Genomic DNA, 24,573 nt, shown 5'->3' with positions numbered 1-24,573 from the left:
TGCATCGTTTTCCAGTAAAATACACAGTCACCTGAGATTTAGCCAGCTGACACTGGATGTCACCATTGTGCTGTGTAATGTAGCTGCAGAACAGGTGTGCTGTTTAATATTCAAGACACGGTCAGTCTCTTCAAGAGTTTGGAGATATGTTAGTATTTTTCCCCTCATGTAACCTAATTTCCCTGATTCACTTTTCTTGCAACTTACTTTTGCAGCTTCTAACATCAAAGCTCTCTAGAAGAGTGACCAAGAATGATGACGAAACAATATTCAATATTGTCAGCTCAGAACTCAGAAACTGTGCTGAAACCCATCAGGGCTCTTGGTTGCAAACCTGTCAGTTAAGTTCATTGGCTCTGGATAACAAGTTGAAAAGGAACTTCCCGGTTTAGAAATGGGAGAATCCAGTGTGCTGGTCCCTCAGCCAAGAGCAGGCTATCACAGGAGGAGGAGAGGGTCCTGGCATTGCCACTGGTCACTAGATGTCACCACTGGTGTTCTTGCTCCCTGGACACAAGGCAGCATTCTGTGAGGGACTCTTTCCCTTCTCAGAATAATAATGAGGTTTTCATTGCCGCCAGATTCAACAAGCCCCAGGGCCAATCCCTTTACTGGCATTTCCAGATGGGAGCACCCGGTTGGCTGAGGGTTGGCTGAGTCTAGGTGTTGATTTGAACACCTGGTTGGCTGAGGGTTGGCTGAGTCTAGGTGTTGAGTTGAGTACCTGGTTGGCTGAGGGTTGGCTGAGTCTAGGTGTTGAGCACCTGGTTAGCTGAGGGTTGGCTGAGTCTAGGTGTTGGCCTGTGCTCCAGCCCAAGGGAGTGAGGAAGAAGAAGTCTTTTCCCGCAAAGACTCATACAGGTGGTGATTCGGTGTATCTGAGAAGGAGAATCAAGTGCCAGAGAGGCAAAGCATGCCATGCGTCCACCATGGTGCCTTCGGGTAGCACCCAGAGAAGTGAGTTGAGAATACCAGTGGCAGTCAACTGAATTTTAGTGTCCCTTCTGTCCCCTGACGTCTTGGCACCTGGCAGGGTCCCACACTTTGCTTCAATCCTGAGGGAGCCGTACCAGCCAGGGCTAGACCTGTTCCTGGTAGCTGAGGAGACACCTCCTTGGGCAAACTGGAAGTCTTAACAAGTTTCAGTCTATTAAAAAAAAAAAAAAAGTCCCTGCTACATCAAAAGAAAAGGAAAAAAAATAAAAGAAAAGAAAAGGAAAGTGGTAGGCTACACTGTGTACTTTAGTGTTTCATCGACTACCACTCCAAGCAAATTCCAGCCTCTTCTCCTACTGCCCCTTTGCCTGGAACCCTCATCTCCTGGGCAGCCACACAGCATCTCCTCCTTCCATTCAAGTCTTTGGTTCAAATGCCACCTCTTCAGATGGCCTTCCCTCACCACTCAACCAGAACAGCACCTCCTTTTGTTCTGTTGCCCTTCCCTGCTTTTCTTCCTCACGTTTGTCCCCACCTCTCATGTTCCCAAGTGTTTCATTGTTTTATAACATCTGTCTTCCGTCTGTGCTGAAAGTCTCATGAAGGCGGGGTGTCTGGTGCACCTCTGGGGTCACAGCACCCCACACAGCTCTATTCAATAAACGTTTCATTTATGAATGACTCAATCAAAGGTTAAATAAATGATGAAAATACCGTTGTTAGAAGCTCTGAATACAAGCAGTTGCCTGTACTCATTTCTTAGGACTGCTGTAACAAAGTCCCGCGGACTAAGTAGCTTAAACATAGCAATTGCTTGTCTCACGGTGCTGGAAGCCAAAGTCCAAGGTCAAGGTGTTGGCACGGTTGGGTTTTCCTGAGGCTGTGAGGAAGGGCCTGTTCCATGCTTCTCCTCGAGCTTCTGGTGGTTTGCTTGCAGTTTTGGGCGTTCCTTGGCAGGTAGAAGCATCACCTTGAGCTCTGCCTTCAGCTTTACATTCTCCTGTGTGCATCTGTGTCCGAATTTTTATAAAAACACCAATCGTATTGGATTAGGAGACCAGCCTATGCCAGGGTGATTTTGCCATAACTAATTACATCTGTAATGATCCTATTTCCTAATGAGATCACATTCTGAGATACTGGGAAGTTAGAACTTCATTGTAGGAATGGGGAAGGAGCAATACTCAACCCATAGCAGTGCTTCACATGTGTTTATTGTATAATGGATAAGCCATTCTCACGTCATTAAACAGAGAAGTAGGTTTGCTTACGTTATCCTGGGCGCCCAGGGATGTGTTGGTTTATGGTACAGATTACAATTAATGTATATGAATCACTTTGTAAACTGTAAACTGTTCATTAGACGTTAGCATAATCAGTTGGGGATGTTGATGAATTATTGATGCATTATTGAGAAAGAACTGATACCATGGATTTTCTTGTCTTAAAATCCCAGAAGCAGATCTTCCTTTATAACCTACCTGGGTCTGCAGATGGTTTAAAATATTACCCAGTTCTTCTCTACTACTCAGACTGCTTATCAGCAATAATTGTGGATAATGGATTATTTCATTTACTCATTGGACAAACATACAAATCATTTATTGTGTGCTATGCACTGTTTTAAATGCTGGGGAAATGTTACCTTGCAAACGACCCCATGTTGTTTATTGTTTGTCTCATCATTAGTTATTAATATTATCTGAAATTTGCTGATAAGGAAACTAAAGCCTAAGTGGTTGAGAAAGTTGTGCAAGGTCACACAGCTACTGAGTGGCAGAGGCAAACTGTGAAACCAGGCGGTCTGCCTCTAAACCTTTTCATTGGAGAATGTTCTTTCTTCATGGAAAATCTCATGGAAAAATTCAGTGTGTGACAAAACAAAGCAGAAGCGCTTTGGTTCAAGTTGGGATGGCAAAGCCCTGTCTACTTAGCACCTCCCCTTCCCCTGGGAGCCCTGTTTGAAAAGCCCTGATCTGGGAAATAACACCTCTTGGCGTGATGCCACTTATAAGCTGTCTTCAATCCACTGTAGCATAAAGCAAATAAAATTCTTTTCTCACTTTAATTAACTGATTGTGTTTTATTTTGAAAATTTTATCTGCCTAATCTACTTCTGGCAGAAATAAAATGCTAAGATGGATTTTCCCCAGGATGGTAATGCCATATGGCAATTTGGACTTTGCTGGCTTAAGTTCCCCTTGGGTTTCTTTATACAAATCAAGGACTGTGATCACAAAAATTTCCTGAATCAAAGAAAGGAATGGAATTGGATTTCATTTGAATAGAACTGGATATAAACTTTGCAACCAGATGGGCATAAACTACCTCCTCTGTTATCGGCTGCGTATCTTCTATGGTTATTGATAACATAAAATAATAGGAGCAATGGTATTAACCATTACTGCCCATTGAGTGCCTGCTGCAACCAATGAAGTTCAAAAAACAAAACAAAACAAAAAAAACCACTCCGTTCTACAACTGTAGGTGTTTTATTATCCCTATTTTACAGACAAAGGTAAGTTGAGGCTAAAATTCTACGTAACTTGTTTAAGATGGCCCAACTAGTGAGCGGAAGAGGTTCGATGTTTTGAGAAATATCAGTGATAAAGGAGCCAAATTCCTTGATATTAAGAATAAAAGGCTCAGAAGAGAGTATGTTTAGGACATATAACGTGGGGCCTGGTGTGATTTTCAAATTGTGAAAGACCATGAGAATGCATTTGGGATCGCTCCCAAACACTGATTAACTCCTATGCTGAAACACCTCTCATCATTTGTTAATGTACACGGTGGGTAACATATTAAAAAGGAAAAAAAGGATGCAAATCAATCACATGGGACCGTAGATCAGGGAGAATTGAACCGGAGAACCAAACGGAACTCAGACCACATTGGTTGTTCTGCTCACTTCTATTTTCCCACAGATTTTGCTCCCACTTCTGCTCCATCCTAACCCAGGGGTCAGCAAACTTATCCCATGAAGGACCAGATAGTAAATATTTGGGACATTGCTTGCCACATATTTTCTCTGCTGTTGTAAAGCAAAAGCAGCACAGAGAATATGGAAATGAATGGCTGTGGGTATTGCAAACTTTCAAGTACGAACACTAAATTTGAACAACGTATAATTTTCATGTGGCACAAAATGATGTAGCTGTTTTGATTTTTGTTAAGTGTGTGTGTGTGTGTGTGTTCATTTTAGACCATTAAGAAATGTAAGCACCATTGTGACTTTACAGACTGTGCAAATAGGTGGCAAGCCAGACTGGGCTCACATGCCTGCTGACCACACTCAGGCTTGGTCATCCCCCTCTGGTTTTCAAACACATGGCTTATTGTCTCAATGGGTGTTTCTTTTACTTCAAGTTGCATTTAATTGATGTTTTGGACCAAGCACTTCATCCCAGAAGAGACTTCAGAAGACCAAGTACCAGAGGTACTTGCACTCACATTCTGCAAAAGCAGACTTGCTGAGATGCAGCTGCCAAACGACTTTGGACGAAATAAATAGAAGCCATAGTGGTTGTCTAAGAGGATTTATAATAAAATGGAAAAATCTTGGCATACTCTGTCAATTTCATTGAAGATTAAGAATAAATTCAGGACTTAGAAGTATTCCAATAGCAAGCTAGTTTTAAAGTGATAATAGCTAATACGAAAATTCTTTGTGTGCTTTACCAGCATAGGTCATTGCTAAATTTTAAATATTTTTGTTGTTGTTGTTTTCCTCACCAGGGAAGCCAGCCTTAATGTAATAGAAACACCCTTGAACTTGGTGTCCCAAAGACAAAGGCTTGAGTTTCAGCTCTGTTCGTTTTCCAGTGACCTTGGGTAAGTTACCACCTACAGGAGTCTTGGTTTCCTGTTCAGTAAGGTAAGGTGAATAATCCTACCTCACAGGGCTTTTCATTTTATTGATTTCTTTATTTTTAGTTCTTTACTCTTTATTGGGGAAATTTATAACAAGAGACAAAGTAGAGGAACATAGTGAATTCCATGTGCCCTTGACCTATTTCAGTAATTCCCTGCATTTTTGCCAAATTTCTTCCATCTTTATCCCACCCCTTTTTCTCTCTCTGCTAGAGTATTTTACAGCAATTCTAAATGTAATATTTCAGTATGGATGACTAACAGAAAAGATCTTTTAAAGAATATCATAATTCTAATATACCTAGCAAAATTGCAATGGTTCTTTAACATAACCCATTAACCAATTAGACTTAAAGTTTCCCCAGCTGTCTTAAAAATGTCTTCATATACCTGGTTTATTTGAATCAAGAGCCAAGGAAGATTCAGATATTGCGTTTGGTCACATGTTTCCTTAAGACTCTTCATTTATGGCAATTTTCCTTCTCTTCTTCCCATCTTTCTTCATATAATTTGTGGAAGGAACTAGTTATTTGTCTCATAAAATGTCACATAATTTGGATTTGGCTGATTGCAACCTTCGCCCTTGTAGAGTCATTGAACATTTTCCTCTTGTTCAGATGCTTACTGTCCTTAGATATAGAGGCTTGGTTAGATTCAAGTTCAATTCTTTTTTAAAGCATACTTTGTAGGTGATGCTTTTTGCATGTAATTGTACGACATCTAGAGGACAAAATGTCTGGTTGTCTCTTTCTACTTCTGTCACGATTGATTAGTAAGGTTCCCAGGTTAATGCATTCTTCATCAACCTCTCACCTAGTGATTTTGGCACTGGTTGATGACTGTTGTTTAGATCCATTATTTCAGAAGGGATTGCAAAATGTAGGTCTAATTCTATCATCCACTTAGATTTATTAGCAGGACTTCTTTAAAAAAAAAGAATCAATTATTTGGTTACCATAAAATATAATTCATGCAAGAAAGGCAAGATAAATGCTTGTTGGTGCGTTTATCTCACTTCCTCTTTTGAGCTGATGTTAGTATAATGATGGCCTCTCTCCTTTGAGTTGGATGATGATGGTTACTGTTGGTGGTGGTTTTTCTCCTGTCACCATGATTTCAGGAATTTGTAATCCTTCGTATTTTTCAATCCTTCACAGTCATTCCTCTATCAGATTGGCTTTGTGTAGTATTAAGTCACCTTCTGCCTTCTGGTAGAACAAGATATCTCAGACTTACCTTGTATATTTCTTGTCTCAGACCTAAATCATTCAAGAAGCCATGATTTCTTTTTAGTAGAGAATGATATACTGAGACCATGGTCTGGGCACTGGGAGCATCAATTGCTTATATTTCGAAATTTTTGAGTGGCTGGACCTAGAATACATTTTTAGAGGAAAATAAATCATTATTTTATATTCATAATTTCAGTTTGGATTATAAGGTGTTTACAGAACATTTTTCCTCTAATTGTAGGATTTTTTTTCTCTATGTTCAAAATTTTAGTTCTTGATATTAAGAGAATGACTTTGTGGCTTTATTCTACATCATGCATTTATGTGGGTGAGTGCATGTACATGCACATACACATATACTACTTTCAAAATAGCAATACCAATATTTCCACTAACAATATTATTAATGAGTATAGTTTAAGATTGCTTTTCACTTCTTTTTGTTCTTAGGGCATAGCACACCTGGGATAAATAGCCCCTGGCATGTGTTTTAAAGCCACTTCAAGTAATTCAATAATAATTCAACTTGTTATACAGATATAGTTATTTGTGTATTTATTTCTTATTTTAGAAGGATTTCCTTTTCTCCTATTTAATTTAGTTTTACTTTATAATTAGGTAAAACAATTACATTGTCCAGTGTCAAAACTTAAATCACAGATTTTCCCCTTCTATCCACCTCTCCCTTCTTTTAGAAATTACTATGCTATACATCCTTTATATAACCTTTTCTGCACCATGTCTTTTTTTATTGAATAATGTATCCTAGAGAAGACTTCATAGCAGATTATTCAACTAGTCCTCTTTTTGTGGATATTTAGACTTTTCCCAATATTTTTCTATTACAAATAGTTCTCCAGTAGATGACCTTTATAGGCTCTTGAGAGTTAAAAAAAGAGTATAAAGTGACATATAAGTGAGATATATATATATATATATATATATATGATATATACATATAATTTGTTATAATATATTGTTTTAGTTCCACATTTATTAAGTGCTTACAATGTGCTGGAATATAAAGATGAATAAGATGCAATCTGTAGTCTTAAGTTTTTATAGTCCAATATGACATGGAGTAAAAAGAGACATTTTACATAGTTTCTTCTCAGATAATTTGATTTTTATACTTCTGATCAATGAATGCTTCAGCTGGTGCTGTTTTTATATTAAATTAATTCCTGGATATATCCAGATATCAATAATTAATCACATGTTTTACTATATTTAATTATAGTGCTAATACAGATCTTCTTTCAGTTTATGGACTGTATTATCATATCATCAAAGAAGTTAGTTTTGACTAACTGATTTGTGTTTTCCTAGAGCCGGAATTCACAATGACAACAGTAACAGTGACCACAGAGATTCCCCCAAGTGGTAAAATAAAAAATAACTCTGCCCTGTATGAGTCCACATCAGCTCACATTATTGAAGAAACTGAATATGTGAAAAAGGTATGCAGGTGTTGGAAATCGATCATGATTTTTTAAAATGCAACCTAACATGGATGGGTGGGCTTTGTTTCTCCCTCCATAGAACCTGTGAGGACACATTTGGTAAAGGACAATCCCAGCAGCTGAAATTTCAACACATGTTTGGTAACCTCTCTTGAGGACACAAACCTCTGTTCCCACACATGGCATAAAATTGAATCATGGGCCAGAAGGGTTCACAACACCTATCAGCACTTAATTTGCCCCACACTCTTCACCACTGCACTTCCTACTGTTTTATATCATTTCTCAGTTGTTTCATGAGTGTTGCTACTGTGCTCCCAACTAGATGTTTATGTTCTCTCTGAGTTACTGTCTCTCCTTACCGCTTCCTTTTCACGGTGTTGGGTTGCTCTCCTCAGTGATCACATGTTGGCATGTGACTTCATTACAAATGTGAAATCTTATGAGAATCCAGAGATAATGGCTGACAAAAGTATATATTCTTATGAACTGTTTCTTAGAACAGATAGAAAAATTTGAACCTCGCTAGTTTATAACTTACTTAGATTAATTCATCTTTGAGTGTCTTACAATTCCATAGGTCACTAAGCCATGAGGCTTATATTTCATGCATAAATTTGTATGATCTTCTCTTAGTAATTATTCTGTAGTAATTACTAAATAGTAATTATTCTATAGTAATTGCTAGCTAGTAATTATTCTCTAGTAATTACTAGCTAGTAATTATTTTGTAGTGATTACTAAATAGTAATTGTTTTATAGTAATTACTAAATAGTAAATTAGTACTAAATTGCTACATAGGAAAAATAGAATTAAATAGTATTAAATACTAATTACTAAATAGTAATTATTTTGTAGCATAATATTCATTTAGGTTATATTTTAGGTTTGACTGAGAAAGAATTATAAAGACCAAATGTTCATTTTCGGCAGTCTAAACAATATTAGCCTAAATGCAAGTCAGGTTGATGGCAGTTATTTAAATCTCAGATCAGTGTTTATTATTACTTTCCAGATAAATCAGGTATACTGTAGCTGGTATAAAGAAAAAAAGTATTTGACATTAAATGCCTTTGAAAAAAAATTTAAATATGCTTTTCTTCTAGATCCGAACTACTCTGGAAAAGATCCGAAATCAAATTTTTAAAGACGAAGTAGGACATAACAATACAAATCACAAACTAGAAACAAAGGTAATAAATTGATCAAAATGTACCACTTTATTCCTCCAGTAAATAAACATAAAACAGTATAAGCCCTATTTAAATAACTTTTAAGATAATTATTAAATTATTCTTTGAAGTTTTGAATGATGGATGTTAAATATTTTGTCAGTATCTAAAGATGTTACTGGGCATATGTATGAAATATTTAACCACAGATGTTATTAGCAGGCTCAGATTGGAAGGACTAGACCTTACTTAATATTTTAAATAGGGCTTACTTATCTAAAGTATAAGTAAAGATGTCAGCCCAGCCAGGATATAGGGCAGCAACATTTCTCAAAGGGTGATGGAGGTACAACCTTTTAGGCTCACCTGGGTCATGCCAATGGACACAGAGTCGAAGTTATTAAGCTGTTAGGCCAAGTGATCAGATAATTGATAAACTTGAATGTACCGTCTCCCCTGTGACTGGCCTTATATTCTTAATGTCAAGCAATCTACACTAGCCTTGCCTGGATTGTGCCGGATTAGAGCCCATCTGAAGCCAAGTGCACCTCATCAATACCAATGTTGTCCACTATATAGTGTAGCCATAGAGAATGAAGAACATAGGGTATGAGGCATAAACATTGTTCCCTTTATCATGCTCAGTCTGCCAAACTAACACAACCAGCTCCAAAAATTTTCTTATATTAAGTGCTCAGAAACTAGAAAAAAAGGTTAATGTTTGTGAATGGTGGTAAAGGCCAAAAAAAAATCCATTTTGGTTCTATTGAGTTGTTTATTTCACCTGTAAGTGGAGATTTATCATGGGTACTGTGTGTCTGATTCTGGGGTTGAAGGTAGAGGTTTGGGTAGAAGATCCAGGCCACAGGGCAGAGATTTTAGAAATAAAGATAGCATTTAAATTTATGAAATTGGAGGAGATTGGCAAATGTGAGTGTGGATAGAAATGACGGGGGCACCTGAGTGGCTCAGTCAGTTGAGCATCTGACTCTTGGCTTTGGCTCAGGTCATGATCTCGTGGGTCCTGAGATCGAGCCTTGCCTCTGGCTCCGGGCTCACTCAGGAGAGAATCTGCTTGAGGATTTTTTCCTTCTGCCCCTCTCCTCATGTGCATGGGAGCGCTCTCTCTCTCTCTCTCAAAAATAAATAAACAAATAAATAAATCTTTAAAAGAAATTAAATGGCAGGAAATTGAGCATTTGGTCCTGAGATATCCAACACTTTGGAAGACGAAGAATCCTCACAGCAGGCTGGAAAAAGGCACTAGTGAATTAGAAGGAAAACCGGAAGAGAGAGAGTCACTGAATGGCAAGTGAAAAAGGGTTTCAGCACTATGTCTAATGGTGCCGATGGGTCAAGTAAATTGAGAACTGAACATCCACCATTGGATATCACAATGGAGAGGTTGGTGACCTTGATAGGAGTTAGGAATGGAGATGAATTGTGTTGCCAGTGTGTCTGCCTTGGTCATCTCAAACCTCAAGATAGTCAGCAAATAATGGCCTCAAAGGACCTGCTCCTTCCTCTGCAATATTTACACACACACACACACACACACACACACACACACACAAACAAAACAAAACAAAACAAAACAAAACAAAACAAAACAAAACAAAAAAACGTCCATGTGGGAATTCAGCATACTGATCTAGGGCTTTGCTGCTCTCCAAGTGTAGGCAGTATTCCTAGCAGCAGCAGTACCAGGGAGCTCTTTAGAAACACAGCATCTGGAGCTCCACCCCAGACCTTGTGAATCAGAATCTGCATTTTAACTGGATCTATCACCAAGTGACTCATATACACATCAAAGTTCAAGATGCACTAATCCATGACCTTTGCAGCTATCTACTGCTGCCAGCAATCTACCTTCTACAAGACTCTTTCCATGGAGTATTCTTTTACAAATTAAAAACAAAATTACTTATATAGGGAGAGTGAGAGTATATAGTAGGGTATGGAGTGGAATAAACAAAACCATGATGGAATTACAGGTCTTTAAAATTTATATATTTATATATATTATTTATTTCACTATATTATTCTCTGCTTTTTTATTTCTGTAAATGTAACCTATATTTTGTACTGGAAAGAATATTGCCTTTGTTAAACAAACTTGGGTTCCAGTTCTGGTCCTGGTGGTTGTTTTAGGTATAACCTCCTAAAATACTAGAAAACACTTACTAATATTGCTAGTAAGCTTACTAGTGAAACACTCTCATCTTCAATTTTCTCCTCTGAATAATGGACATAGTGCCTTCTAGTGTTTGCAGCATTCAGACAAAGGGGGCTTTATAAAACCTCTAAAAGATTACCTGGCACATAATAGGTGCTTACTAAATAGAAGTCTAAAAGGAAGTTATTATTTTATAATTGTTTCATTTCAGGGTATGTAGAATTGTATATTGCCTTGAAATAATTTGGAAGAGCAGAAAGCATAGGTAGGATAGATACTCAAGAGGCTGTTTCATGTACTCTCCCACTTACCGTGTTAACTGAGGCTCAGTACCTCACTTTTGATATCCGTAAAATTGATGTAGTTGAGTTAGATAGTTTCAAATTATCTTTCCACTTCCACATGTCCTTGATTCTAGATAAGATTTATTTTATGCTCTCTAAGTTTATTTTCAGTAGGTAAGAGTTTACACTGGTCATGCTGGCAATAACATTCAGTTCTGATATCTCTGGAAATTTAATATGGGGTGATTACAGTGAAGCATCATTGAACATTGACTATTTTGTATTGTAACTATTAGGTCCGATTATATTCGTTTATAATACAATGTAACCAAAATGCATCTCTGTCTGCAACTTAGATTAAAAAAAGGGGGGGAAATAGGCCTTGTGAATATTATATTTATCTCCCAAAAAGGACTTAATGGTATATTTAAAACTATAGGGAATAAAAACTATAAAAGATATTCCTCTACCTTTTTTTAATATAAGAACCTAATCAAATTTGAGCAAATACAGAGGCCAGCTGCTTCATCTAGAATTCCCCTTTGATATTTGAATTCAAAATATTTATTTTATTTGTGCTGACCTGAATGGTTTTTGTATATATATTAGTAGTGAGTGATAATTACTGTTGTCAAAGTTTGTAGAGGAAAAGAATAGTCAGGTTGACGATTTTCATGTTTGTTCATTTCAGCATTGTCGAAACATTCAGAGTGGCTCGGATTTTGAAATGGATCCCTCTTTTCGCAGTTTGGATCTGCTCATGGAAAGGATGAAAGGGAAAGAACAGCAGCTCTTAGAAATGAACAAAGAAAATGAAATATTGAAAATAAAGGTATGGCTATCAGGAGAAATTTTTTTTTTTTAAGATTTTAATTTATTTGTTATACGGGGAAGGACAGATGGAGAGGGAGTGAAAATCTCAAGGAGACTCCATACTGAATGTGGGGCTCAATCTCACAACCCTGAGATCATGCATGACCAGAGCTGAAACCAAGGGTCAGATGCTTAACTGACTGAGCCACCCAGGAGGAATTTCTGGTAGTTATTTTAGGTGTAGGAGAAATTTCTGATTTTGTGTTTTTGGGCCTTTGAGCCAATAAGATAGTTTCATGGATGTGTAAAAGCAGACAGACATCCTTCCACATCCACGGATCCACATGTATGCTCACCTTCATAGAGAACCACTTTTCCATTTTATAAATTAAATCTCACTGTTCTATTTTGGAGACTACTTTTACTGTTGAAAAGATTTTACAAAAGTTGAACGGATATAAAGTTTCGGTTGTGCGAGATGAATCAGTTCTAGAGATCTGCTGTTTGGTACTGTGCCTGTAGTTAATACAGTGTCATACACTTAAAAATATGTTAAGAAGGTCGGTCTCATGTTAAGTATTCCTCCTAAATAGTTTTTTAAAATCTTTCATATTTAATAAATATTAATTAGAACGCTCATAGTCAAATGGCTCATTATTTTGTTTAATTAACCTATTATTGGATGCTTTATATATTCTGGGTTGGGGGGTTATTATATTTGCAGTCCTGCAATGAATATTTCTGTAGGTAAATCGTTGTGGCCATTCTTGATTATTTCTTTTGGTTAAATCCTGGACACTTGCCTTAATACTCACATCTTGTCCCACTGCTGTCTTAGGAAAATACATCTTTTTAGTATCATGGACATCAACGATAAAATGTAAATAAGTGTATAAGCTGATGAGACACTGTGGAACTCTTTGAAGGGTGCAGTCTATAAGTGCAGGGCACTGATTGTGGAGCTTTGGTTTGGCCTGGTCGGTGCAAATCCTTGTGCATGATAGTTTCCCTAAATAGGATATTTCTCATTTTACTTTTTCCTCTTACTAGGTAATAGTGTCTTTTCTCCTATTTGCTGTATAGGAGGGTGCGAATGGTACAGTTATGGCCTCTCTGTTTTCAGTCACCTATCAGACTGTTCTGACTTTAATCCTTTCTACTGTAAATGCCAAAACATACGTGACCTCTTTTTCTAGCTGGAAGCCTCCAGAGAAGCAGGAGCAGCGGCTCTGAGAAACGTGGCCCAGAGATTATTTGAAGTCTACCAAACACAGTCTGAAGAAGTTAGGAAGCAGCATGAGGATGGTAAACGCTTACTGGAGGTACTGGGTTAGCAGCTTGTCTTTTGGAGAATTGACACCCCAGAGAATGTGTATGTGTATTGGTTCACGTCTCCCTTTTTGAGGTTAGATGTGAAATAAGCAATGGCCCCATGTCTTTGGCAAGCCTTGGACTGGGCAGGGTGCCCATCTTCTGTCCTGATCTCTCCCCACATCCTGCTTAGCCTGGCACCCAGACATTGTTCAGCTGTGGTGTTGCCACTCTTGCCCGAGGCCCCATGGAGCACAGGTGGGAGGAAGCTGGGCCACCCTGTCTAGAAATCAGGGCTGTCCCAGGGACACTGGCCAGTGACTCCTCTCCTGGTTCTGCTTTTGACTAAGTAGATGACCTAGGTAGAGTCATTTTCCCCTCTCTGGAGTTGGATTTCCTTGTCTCTAAAATGAAAGAGTTGGGCTAGATCAATGGTTTCAAGATGGTTTTGACCCTGTCCTAGAATACATTCTTCAAATTTAAAAAAAGTATCTGTACATTTATATTTTAAAATACATATTTCATATTTCAATATATAACTCTATAAATTAAAATATTTTAAAAACAAATATGTATACATGTGTCTATATGTGTGTGTATACATATGCATAGACATACACATATAAACACATGCATACATTTTTTGGTTTATTTTTAAATCTGACGTATACATTTAAAATGTCCAATGACCAATACACCATTATTTGAAAAATGAATTCTAGGATTGGGAAAAGGAAGAAAGAAATGTGTGTATGTTTGTGTGTGCGAGTGTTTATATGTATATATTCACCAAAACTCCAAATAGGGAAGCTCATTCATGCTGGGGTGGGGTACGTAGGCCTCTGACAGCTCAGGCCCAGAAGAGATCTCCACGGGATCATAGTAGGAAATCCGCTGTGCAGGTGACACACTTTCATGCTTCTGTGCTGGTGATGGTCGGAAACTCACATGCATGTGAGGGTACAGATAAAGAACTGTAGTGAATGAAGTGAGCACCCAAGTGCTCCATGTGAGTGAGTGGTCGGCCTATAGGGAAGGGAATGCATGTGTTCTGCAAATCCTGAGGATGCCTGGCAGGAAAGCCCTCCTGGTGTTTCCAAAGGAAAGAAACTAGATACTTTTTTTCTACTGTAAAATCTCATATTTTATTAAATATAAATGCCGATGTGTGCATGCATGTCAGTTAGAAGTCACTTGAGACACTCAAGTGTGGCCTGTGGGCTGCCAGATGAAGACTTCACTTCTATGATCTTTAGCACCGTTCCTGCTATAGGACTGGGGAATAACCCCCAACACAGTGGGGATCATTATTCTGCTTTTATGACGCTTTCTGATTAAAAATAAAACATTAAAAAGTGAAACATTTTTTACTTGAGCATCTAAGATTTTAATTCTAATTAAATTTCATTGAGAAAAAGTTAAAAATCTTGCTTTTCTTAAATTAGCATCTGTCTTTCTTATACCAGTCGGGGTAGCATGTTTTATGGTAACAAATGTAAACATTCTAGAAATAATGCTGAAATATTATTAATTCTATATTGTTTAGTGCTGTTGCAGCCCATTGAGTTTGTTTTGGAGGAAACACTAAATTCAAAAGAGTAATTTGAATGAAGTGTGAATAATTAAATTTTTTGGTTACTCAAAATTATAGAGGGCAATACTATCTGTATAAACTTAATAAAAACAATAGTTTCACCATTGTCTTACTGACCAAAGGTTAACAAACTTGAAAAAGAACAGCAATTGAAACAACATGCTGAAAATCTGAATCAAATTGCTAAAAAGCTTGAAGAAAAACATAATCAAATCACAGAGCTGGAGAACCTTGTGCAGAGGATGGAAAAGGTGAGCCCCTGGGGAATTAGAAGAATTTCTTCCAGACAGGGTTAGGGAGAGAATGAAAGAAAATAACACTAAAATAAATAAGATATATAAATCTATATAATTTATATATAAATATGAATTTATTTATTTATAAATATAATTTATAAATTTATATAATTAAATGTATTAATGTAATAATATATATTTTTTTTTAGCAAGAGAGTATGCATTGCTAGAGCAAGCAGGGGGAGGGGAGGGGCAGAGGGAGAAGGAGAGAGAAAATCTCAAGCAGACTCTCCACTGAGCATGGAGCTCAACATGGGGCTTGGTTTCACGACACTGAGATCATGACCTGAGCCAAAATCAAGAGGAGAATGCCCAACCGACTGAGCCACCCAGGTACCCCTAAAATACATAAAATATTAGTTGAAAATGAGTACACTTTTCGACAACTAAGACTTCAGAAAGAACTCAGTAATGTTAGTCCCTCCCCTTACACACTTAACATGGTCTGTTCTGTCACTAATTGGCCTTTCTCCAAATGCTGCAGTCATATCATCCTCTGTCACTTTCTCTCTCTGGTGTATGTATGGCTTAGAAAAGGGAAGCAGGTGAGACTGTGAGTGGAAACAATGGGAACAATCACAAAATCCACCTATTGGTAATCATACAGTGGATCCCTGTAATCATAGCATTTCTGTGTATTAGAGTCAGTGAAATATCCGTTCTTTGGCCACCCAAGCTCACTTTAGGATTGTGAATACCTCTGACTGCATCGGGACGGATATAATTCACATTAAGGAAAGACATCCTATAGGAACTGGAACTTCCGTAAGAGACAATTTAGGGAAGAGTAGTGACAGAACAAAAATTATTAAAAATTTCATGAAGTATGCTTTTGAGTGGTTGACACTCCAAGCATATACAGATGGTGAGCATATAGATTTAATTATGCATCCATTAGAATTTAGAATACAGAGAAATCAAGGAATACTGAGTTTTTAATAGAAAACAAACAGACAGAAAATTGGGCTCTTTAAAACTGGATTTGGGGTAGATTAAGAATATAGGTTTGCGGGTGTCACCTGGCTGGTTCAGTCAGTAGAGCATGCAACTCTTCATCTAGGGTTGTGAGTTTGAGCCTCATGTGGAATGTAGAGATAGATTACTTTTAAAAAATCTTTAAAAAAAATAGGCTTTGACTTCTGGCAAATATTGCCCAATAAATTCTTATATTTATCATAATTCCCTGATTTGCCTCCTTCTCAGCCTTATTCTGTTTTATGTCTGCATGAGTTGATGCCATTTTAGAAATGTCACTTCAAAAGTATCACATTTCAATATTCAGGTTTCTTGCCAAAGGAAATTTGATTAATTTGTTACATATTTCCCAATAATTTAATTTATAATACTGAGTTTGGTTGTATCTGTAATCTCAATGAAGGTCCTACGAGGAAATCACAAAAATTAAATAAACCCAAATTTAACTAAATCTAGTACTAATATATAGCTACATCTGTGTTGTGTGTTGGGTCACTGAAGATTTTACTGTAGCCAAGAATCACTGGGCTAGAATGTCCTCAAGTAGCTGGTTGGCTAGTATGACAGTTTATAGTTTTAATATTTTGGACAAACTGTAACATTTGGATGAATACTTTGTAGCATTAGACTATTTATCCTATAATAAATAGTTGAGCAAATTAAGCACAAAGAGTGCTTGCATTTAGGAAAGGAAGACAATTCTGGAATGCAAATAGGATTGATTAACCAGCTTTCCTTTAAATTGAGACTTGTGATCACCTCAAACCCAGTAACACTGGGTCAGGTTTAGTAGCCAGCTGTCTCTGAAAATTAACAACAGAACAGTGGAATATAGTTTCTTTTTCCCAGAAACCCTGTGAAATCTGCACTGGATGTGAGTTCATCTCAGAATTCTGAGTTACATACACTTGACTGTTCGTTCAACACTTATTTAAGCACACACCGTGTCCCACGCAGAGCTAGAGGCTAGGTATCTATTTGTGAATGTCTCTTTATGGAGATTGCAGTGTAGTATATCTGGGTTCTGTGGGACTAAAGGAACTTCCCATATCTCTCTCATCATTCATTCTCCTCCGGGCCCCTAGGGAGGCACACATCCATATTGAAAAGCAATTTTGAGAAACTGACTATTTACAGGCATTTTGAAAAAAAGGAATATAGAATTGGATTACTAGAATAGCTACAAAGCTGGTTTACCCCAGAATAAAGTTGACTGGCTTAGATACTGGCAGACATTTTTGAGAAGTGATAGCCTAGCATTTATCTTTTTTTGTTTGTTTTTGTCATTTTTGTTTTTGCATTTATTTTGATACTGACCCATAATGGTGGGCTGTCTCTAGGTGTCTGTGACAGAGTGAGTGGACAGGATGTCCATGGTTCATGGCCATGCAGGAACCTTCCAGAATATTCTAGTTCAGTAATTAGAGTGAAGCCCATTGGAATCTAGGATAGGTGGAGATAGGTGGAGATGGAGTGGAAGGGCACTGTGCAGGAGTTTTTTTTAAGATATATTTAGTTTAAAGATAATGTGATATTTGTAAAACAAACAAGCGAATAAATAAAACTATAAGAAACAAAACTTGGCAATGTCTTCTTGTGTTAAGATAATATTGAGAATGCTTTTAAGGCTGTGATGAAGGGTTCCTCAGGTGAGGGTGTGTGTCAGAATGAGGGAAGGGGGAACTCTAGATTTTTGTGTTAGTAGGAAAAAGACATGAGTTCAGAAAGGAAATGAAAATTAAAAATGAACACCCACAACAAAGGTTGATAAATATTGCCCTGGTAGTGGGTGGCCCCTGGAGAAGGATTCATTTTCTACTCACTTGAACAAGCCACTGCTCCAGTAAATAGCCATTAGTGGTATGAGGTCTGGTAATGAACACATTACTTAAAACCTTCACCATCTGTCCCACTTTAATCAGGAATGCAGTGAAAATGAATTCCGTAAACACAGTGATAAGCCAGCAAAAACGCCCAATAAGAACATTTTAATATGGCATATGTTCCTTTTGCTAGCAGTGCAATTCTGTTGCATCATATTTGTTTTCCAGTGTCATTGATTTAGCTCTATTAGAATTTTAGAGCTCAAAGGTGCTTTGGAGACCACCTAGTTCCTCATCACCATTTTATAAATGAGGACAGTGGGAACAAGGAACGATTCCACTGTCCTCCAGTTACCAGTTCAAAATGCTTTCCATTATGCCTCTATCTTCTCTGGAGTCAGATAAAAATGATATACTTGGTTCCTAAATCATTTAGATGTTAACATATGGCAATTATTAAAATGGTGTCTACTGCACGTTGATCAATAGGGCCAGGGAACTCTTGAGCTCCCCGGAGGTGCAGTTTTGGGAAGAGTGCATTGCCCACTGGGTGGTGCTGTGAACTCCTTTCCTTTTCCAGGATACACTGTCCCTGAGAAAAAGTGCTAGCCAGTGTGGTGTGACTTTCTCTGTTGTCAGAGAGGAGGCACTAAGAGCCCAAGCTACATGCTGGAGCCTTGGCCATGCACAATGTTTACTTGTCCAGTTGTCCGGTCTGCTTGGACCCTCGTTATGAAGATCCATTAATTGAGAGTAAGTCCATTAGGAAGAATGTGAAACTGCATTTTCCTGCCTACAAAATCAAAATATATTATCAATAATGTGTTTCTTTGATTATCATAATAAGCTTACAAGGCATACCTGTGATCCCTCAAAAATAATTTGAACACATCAAGGGAACACAAGGGTGATTCCTATGTGACAAGAATACTACAGGAAAATATGGAAAAAGTTAATATAAACTTGAAAAATAATAGCACATAGGTAGGAAGTGTTTGGCGCCTTCAAATTATTATTAATTGAGGTCCTCACAAGTGTGAGAGAAGCATATGGGCCTTTCACATGTAATATCTCCGACCATCCCAACATTCCAATATAGGTAGTATTATTACCCCATCTTAGGGATGTTCAAAAAGTCATGACTCAAAAAACCAGGGCTCAAACAAATATAGAATGAATCCATGTCAGATGTTTTACTCAACTCATTCATTAATAAGGGAACCAGTAAGATGGTAAAGGTGGCTTCGACAGGTGATTTTGAGAAACTGACTATTAGGCATTTTGAAAAAAGGAATATAGAATCGGATTACTAGAAAAGCTACAATGCTGGTTAATATTTTTCAAATCAATTAAACCATAACCTGTGGGATTATCTTTTCTACCAGGCAGGAATCTACAAATGAACATGCAACTTCATAGAGTCAGGGCTCTAATCAAATCATAAACAATAAAGTCAAACACAGAGCAATTCTCCATGAGAACTGGTTATTTAACAATGACCCAATATGACATTAAAATCATATATTGTTTTGATTTCCAAGTTTTAGCTAGTTTTTCTTAACAAAGATAAGGCCCTGGGAGGCTAAAGCCTTGGCAAAAATTATATAGTCACAGTTTCAAAACTAGGTCAGTCCACATCCAAAGAGATTCCCGCATTTTTGCTCTACAACACTGCTTTTCGCATTTTACCCATATAAACACCGTAGTAGGAATGGTTTTAAACAGCATTTTAAACAGTGTCAAAGCATCTCTTACCATTAAATATTTTTTAAAAAACCCACCATCATCCCAGCTTGATTTCTCATGGACTTGTTATTTTCTTTTGAATGGAAAGATTTTGTTCAATAATGACACTCAGATATTTCTTTAGCTTCTCTTTCTCCATGTCAAAGTTTCTCTTATATTCTAGCTGGAAAGTGACTTTATTACTTGTGGCTTTGATCCTTCACTAAAGATTCATATACTACTTTTCTGCTTTCTGACAGATGCCATGTAAGCAGGTAGGGGTATAAGGCCAATAGTGTCCTTGGGTACTAGCAACTCAGTCTGATGTAGGAGAAGCAGGTGGAATGGAGGAAGAGCCAAAGCCTAGAGAGATGAGCTTGCCGTTTGCATTTGGGGTGTGATGGAGAGAACCAGGACTTTGAGCAGGGTACACTTCAATAGTTGGTTGGAGGAGGAGCAAAAACTCTCCAGGCAAATTAGAGGAGTGAAGACAAGTACAGTCACTGAGCTGCTGGGAATGCCTGGCCCGGTCCCACTGGGGTCGGTTGTAACAGCACCATCTGAAATCAGCTCTTTAGCTCAAAACATATTTCCAATATTATGAGAAGTGTCTTTTGTGAACAGTTTGCAAAAATGACTTAGCAAACACACAGAAACACCAAACACACACACACACACACACACACGCGGATAAATAAATGAAACTGTATATTTTATTTTCTCCTAGGAAAAGAGAACACTGCTAGAGAAAAAAGTGTCTTTGGAAAACAAGCTGCTGCAACTCAAAGCCAATGCTACGTGTGCTAAAAGGTTTGCACATCTCTCTCCTTATTAAAGGGGTTCCTGACACCTGTCCTTTCCCCTGGCTAGCAGGCTCCCAGGACACAGGAAGACTGACAGTGCAGGACAACAGGAGCTTTCCTGGTATTAACAGCCACGTGCCTCCCCTCCATCCCACTGGGGAGTCAGGGAGGAGCAGAGGTCCCTGGGGGTACAGGCTTACTCCTTCTGCAGAATGAATGAGCCCGTCCCTTCCCTTTTTACCCTGGGTGCTCACGAGGATGCTGTTGAGGCCTTCAATCCCCCCGATGCTTCTGATTTTGTTACCGGGCCCCTGCTATAGCCGGCAGCAGATCGGCTAGCCCACAGGTGGAATTGCAAGATCATTTTATGGTGCTCCCCAACTTTGCAGAGAATGAAGGAACCACTCTGAATGCATTCTTTGGACTGACAGGTGAATACTCATAATCCACAAGCTGTTACAGTCCTTAGTATGGGGGTGGCGTGGGTCACGGATATCACCCAACTGCACTACTTTGATGCTGTTAGAAAAATTCTCTGGAACATCATGTAATAACTTATAAAATATAAAATTCCCTCACTTCCCCCCCTTCCCTTCCCTTCTCTTCTAATTCTAAACCTGCCACTGTTTGTTATATGTTCTGATATAATGTTCAAAGTCAAGTCTATTTTGAGGTCTTATTTCATCCATCTGGAACTATTGCTCCGTTGGGTAAGGCTCACCATGTGAGCCATAGAAGGTACAAATTCTTCTCATTTATTCAATAATATATACTCAAATATCCCCCTCTCTTGGTCTTCGATTTTTTTTTCTGCTTCTCTTTCCTTTCCCATTATCTATCTTTCTCTTCTCATCTCTCATAAGCAGCTTCTGCCTTCTGTCTGGTTCATGTTCTTCTGTTGGACCACATGTGGCAAAGTCCATACCTGCACTGACCCTGGCAATTGCACATACATATTCAGAGCACACTGGAATACCACTAATATTAATTTACCTGTATTTGTGAACAAGCATCTAGTCCCAGGAGGTGACTTTCTAAGAGAGCGCAGGATAGCACTGCACATGTCCGTAGAAAATGAAGGAATACCGTGGAAGACATCCCTAGGTCTTCAGAATTATTTGCATATGCTCGTAGCTTAAATTCTTAATAAACCCGTGGATTATGTTTTCTTTTTTTCTCCTGAAAGAGAGAGCCTGCCCATGCAGCAGAACTATTGGCAAGAGCCTGGACAATCTGAGTTTGATTTTTTTTTCTTTAAAAATGATTTTTATTGATAATGGGGTTTTTGTCAGTCTTTGAGCCCAAAATGTAACCATTTAAAAAACCAAACTGAACTATTCTTTCTGTTCCATTATAAATGAGCGGTTGTTAGAAGGAATTCTCAGAAAGCTCTTAGGGAGGTTTTAGAAATGTCTTGAGGGAAATGGATGTTTTGTGTTTCTAGAAAGGTGTTTGAACATCAAGGCTTACGCAATTTTCATGGATTGTAGGCATCACAAATATTTATCTTACTTATTACTTTGTCTGTGTGTGGAGGTATTCACTCTGCTAAGTGACAAGAAAATGAAATCAGTAGGAGTCAGACTCTTTGGGTTAAAGCAATAGAGACTTGCTTAAGCTACCAAGGAAGAGGATTTCTGGTGGGTTAAGACTGAATAGATCTGGCCATAAAGAAGATGCGGCTCCGGGGAAGACAGGAGGACCACCCTTTAGCACCTAATGTATTTTTAAAAGCCAGATTATTTTGTTGCTGTTATTCATTCTGTGGGTTTGTAGAGTTTCACTCTTCCTCTTTCTTTGTTTTTCCTGTGTGATTTCTTGAAGTTTTGGGGTGTGTTTTTTTTTCCAGCTGGCTTATCGTCTTTATTTTCCTTTCAAATTACAGAGGGAAGAGTCTACTGGCCTAACATCACCTCCTCTGCTGGGCAGATTGCTTATGTTAACCAACCCCTATGTTGTCATCTAAGCAATGGCCTTTTGGCAGGCACCAGCTCCCAGTCCTACAGGGGCCTTTCCTTACCCCCCAAATAGCCTGGAGCTTCTCCTCTGGGCAGGGGGCCCTGGGTGATTAAGTTCCCTGGAGGTAGGCTGGTGGGTATGACAGGTGGCATGACTTTCTGCCATTTTGATGAAAGATTCAGTATGTTCTAACCTGGCATTTCTAATATCAAAAAAGCATCTCTAAAGAGGATGACTTTTAAGTATTTGTGATTCAGGAGAAAATGACAGGTTTTTTGCATATGGATATGAATATATAATTATAATATATTATGCTAATCCCCACAATTACTTTTAACAAGAGTCAAAAGATTTGGCACAAGCATCTCATTAAAAACAAGGTTGACTCTGTACTTGGACTGCCGTCTACTAACCGGCACGTGTATTATGTTTTGCTGTTTATAGAGTCAGCCCAGGTACCTTATTTAATTGAATCTTTTCTTTGACTTTTCAGGAGGAGACTGAGATTCTCATGGGTGAAGCGATTATACAACTCAGAAGGCGTAGAATTGGGGGTGTTGGGCTCTAGAACTGCCACAGCAGCCCGTGCTCATCCTGCTACAGAGATTTGACCTTGTTTCATTTCTGGAGACCCCTGGAGGCTTTCCCCCAGACTGGCTTCCTAATTCCCTGCTGTGTCTGTGAGCAGAAGGCAGTGTCCCAGCTTGTCCCTCTGCCCTGTGACATCACACACAAACACAAAGGTCCGATTTAGAGTGACCTTTCGGAGAAGCACAGGAGCTGTACCTCAGAGAAACCCTTTAGGACCCAATAGCACAATGCCAGAAAACAATTCAACCCAAACCACTCTAACAGTGAGGAGCAGAGGGCAAAGTGGCATGGTCAAATCATGCTGCCCTCTGACGGTGTAAGTCACCCCATGTGGATCCTAAAGTATCCTGATGGATGGGTAGAAAGACTATCAACTTCCTCTGACCAAGTGTTTGGTAGACATTGGCCATCAGAGTGCGGGAGGGTATGCCTCTTGCCGAGTACCTACCCCACAATCAGCCCATATTATTAAAGGCTGAGCCATTTGTTCTCACCTTTCTGTGAATTAATGATAGAATTGATTTACCTTCTTGAACATGAAGGAATCTAAAAGAAAGAATATCAGAAATGGTGCTCTGTTCACTCTCTGCCAGTGCTGATTGGTGACAGGATCCTCTGTTCCCTTCCTCAAAAGAATAGGGCCAAGAGTTTCCTCTCTTGTTGATGGGGCTTTTCTTGTTTGCTCTGTTTGGCATTTCCAGGCTGCAGACTTTTTCAGCTCCAAGTCTGGGATATAGGAGGCAAAAGAGAAACCCCCCAGGGAACTCACCATTGTGTTGTGCCTCGGACTCCAAGGTCCTGAGCTGGTCGGCCTTCTCGCCACCTTTCGGAGTCTTCTTGTGTTTGTTGACATATCATCTCCAGGCTTTTGGTTGTATTCAGTGGGAAGGTTAGGGAAGGATGCATGTACATCTTCCCAAAGTATGAGATTTTCAATTCTGTTTCAATTTCAGCCTTTGCTTTATATTGAGGCATTGGGAGGCAGGGCAGGAATGAGACATCTCTTAAAGGCTTGGCGTCCTCTTCCAGGCCTGGCCTTTGTAATGTTTTCTTTCTGCTGTTTTGCTTTAGTGCCTCTTTATCAAGACTGAGTTGCTTTAACAGACAAATGACAAGCAGGGATTATAGGGAGCTCAAGAGACAGTTTACTTCAGTATATTTTCACAGTTAAAGACCTTGAACGCGGGTTTCATATTTATCGAACAATCCCAAGAGAGAATTTCTTCAATTTCTGTTACTCCCTCTTCTAATATATTAATCCAGATGAGTGTGAAAGCCCTGTGTTTTCAAGAGTGCTTCTAGAAATTATTTTCTTCCCTCTTGAGCCCTATTTCAGGTTTCTATTTCTCTATTTCTCTACAGTGACTTCTATGGTAATGGCATCACGGAATACGTGGGGAAATTTCCTGAGATTCGTATTCTGAGGAGCTCAACATCTACCACACCCTGTTTTCCTAAACCACCCTTCTTGCCCCTTGGTCTAAGTTCTGGGTCATCATAGGACACAATGAGACCATTATGAATACTCATCCTTAACATCTTTGTT

The 24,573-nt window shown here is 38.6% G+C and overlaps 1 protein-coding gene across 4 annotated transcripts in view; it reads left to right on the top strand.

Moving 5' to 3' along the window:
* Nucleotides 1-24,573, top strand: part of LOC129495385 (coiled-coil domain-containing protein 68-like) — a 50,609-nt gene that overhangs the window by 9,051 nt on the left and 16,985 nt on the right. For 3 of the 4 annotated variants that reach the window (XR_008661524.1, XM_055302832.1, XM_055302833.1), the window contains exons 2-8: nucleotides 4,675-4,770; nucleotides 7,371-7,501; nucleotides 8,612-8,698; nucleotides 11,829-11,969; nucleotides 13,147-13,272; nucleotides 14,978-15,106; nucleotides 20,402-20,484. Coding sequence is in view for 3 of the 4 variants with exons in the window: in XM_055302832.1 (XP_055158807.1) it covers nucleotides 7,385-7,501; nucleotides 8,612-8,698; nucleotides 11,829-11,969; nucleotides 13,147-13,272; nucleotides 14,978-15,106; nucleotides 20,402-20,484 (683 nt within the window). In the remaining variant the exon portion in view is untranslated. Of the gene's footprint in view, nucleotides 1-3,367; nucleotides 3,455-4,674; nucleotides 4,771-7,370; nucleotides 7,502-8,611; nucleotides 8,699-11,828; nucleotides 11,970-13,146; nucleotides 13,273-14,977; nucleotides 15,107-20,401; nucleotides 20,485-24,573 lie in introns of those variants that run through there. The other variant, XM_055302834.1, reaches the window with a different exon arrangement.

Source organism: Nyctereutes procyonoides, unplaced genomic scaffold (assembly GCF_905146905.1).
Source record: "Nyctereutes procyonoides isolate TBG_1078 unplaced genomic scaffold, NYPRO_anot_genome, whole genome shotgun sequence".
Lineage (NCBI taxonomy): Eukaryota > Metazoa > Chordata > Mammalia > Carnivora > Canidae > Nyctereutes > Nyctereutes procyonoides.
The sequence above is the reverse complement of the archived record's forward strand: the minus strand, read 5'-3'. Positions and strand labels throughout refer to the sequence as shown.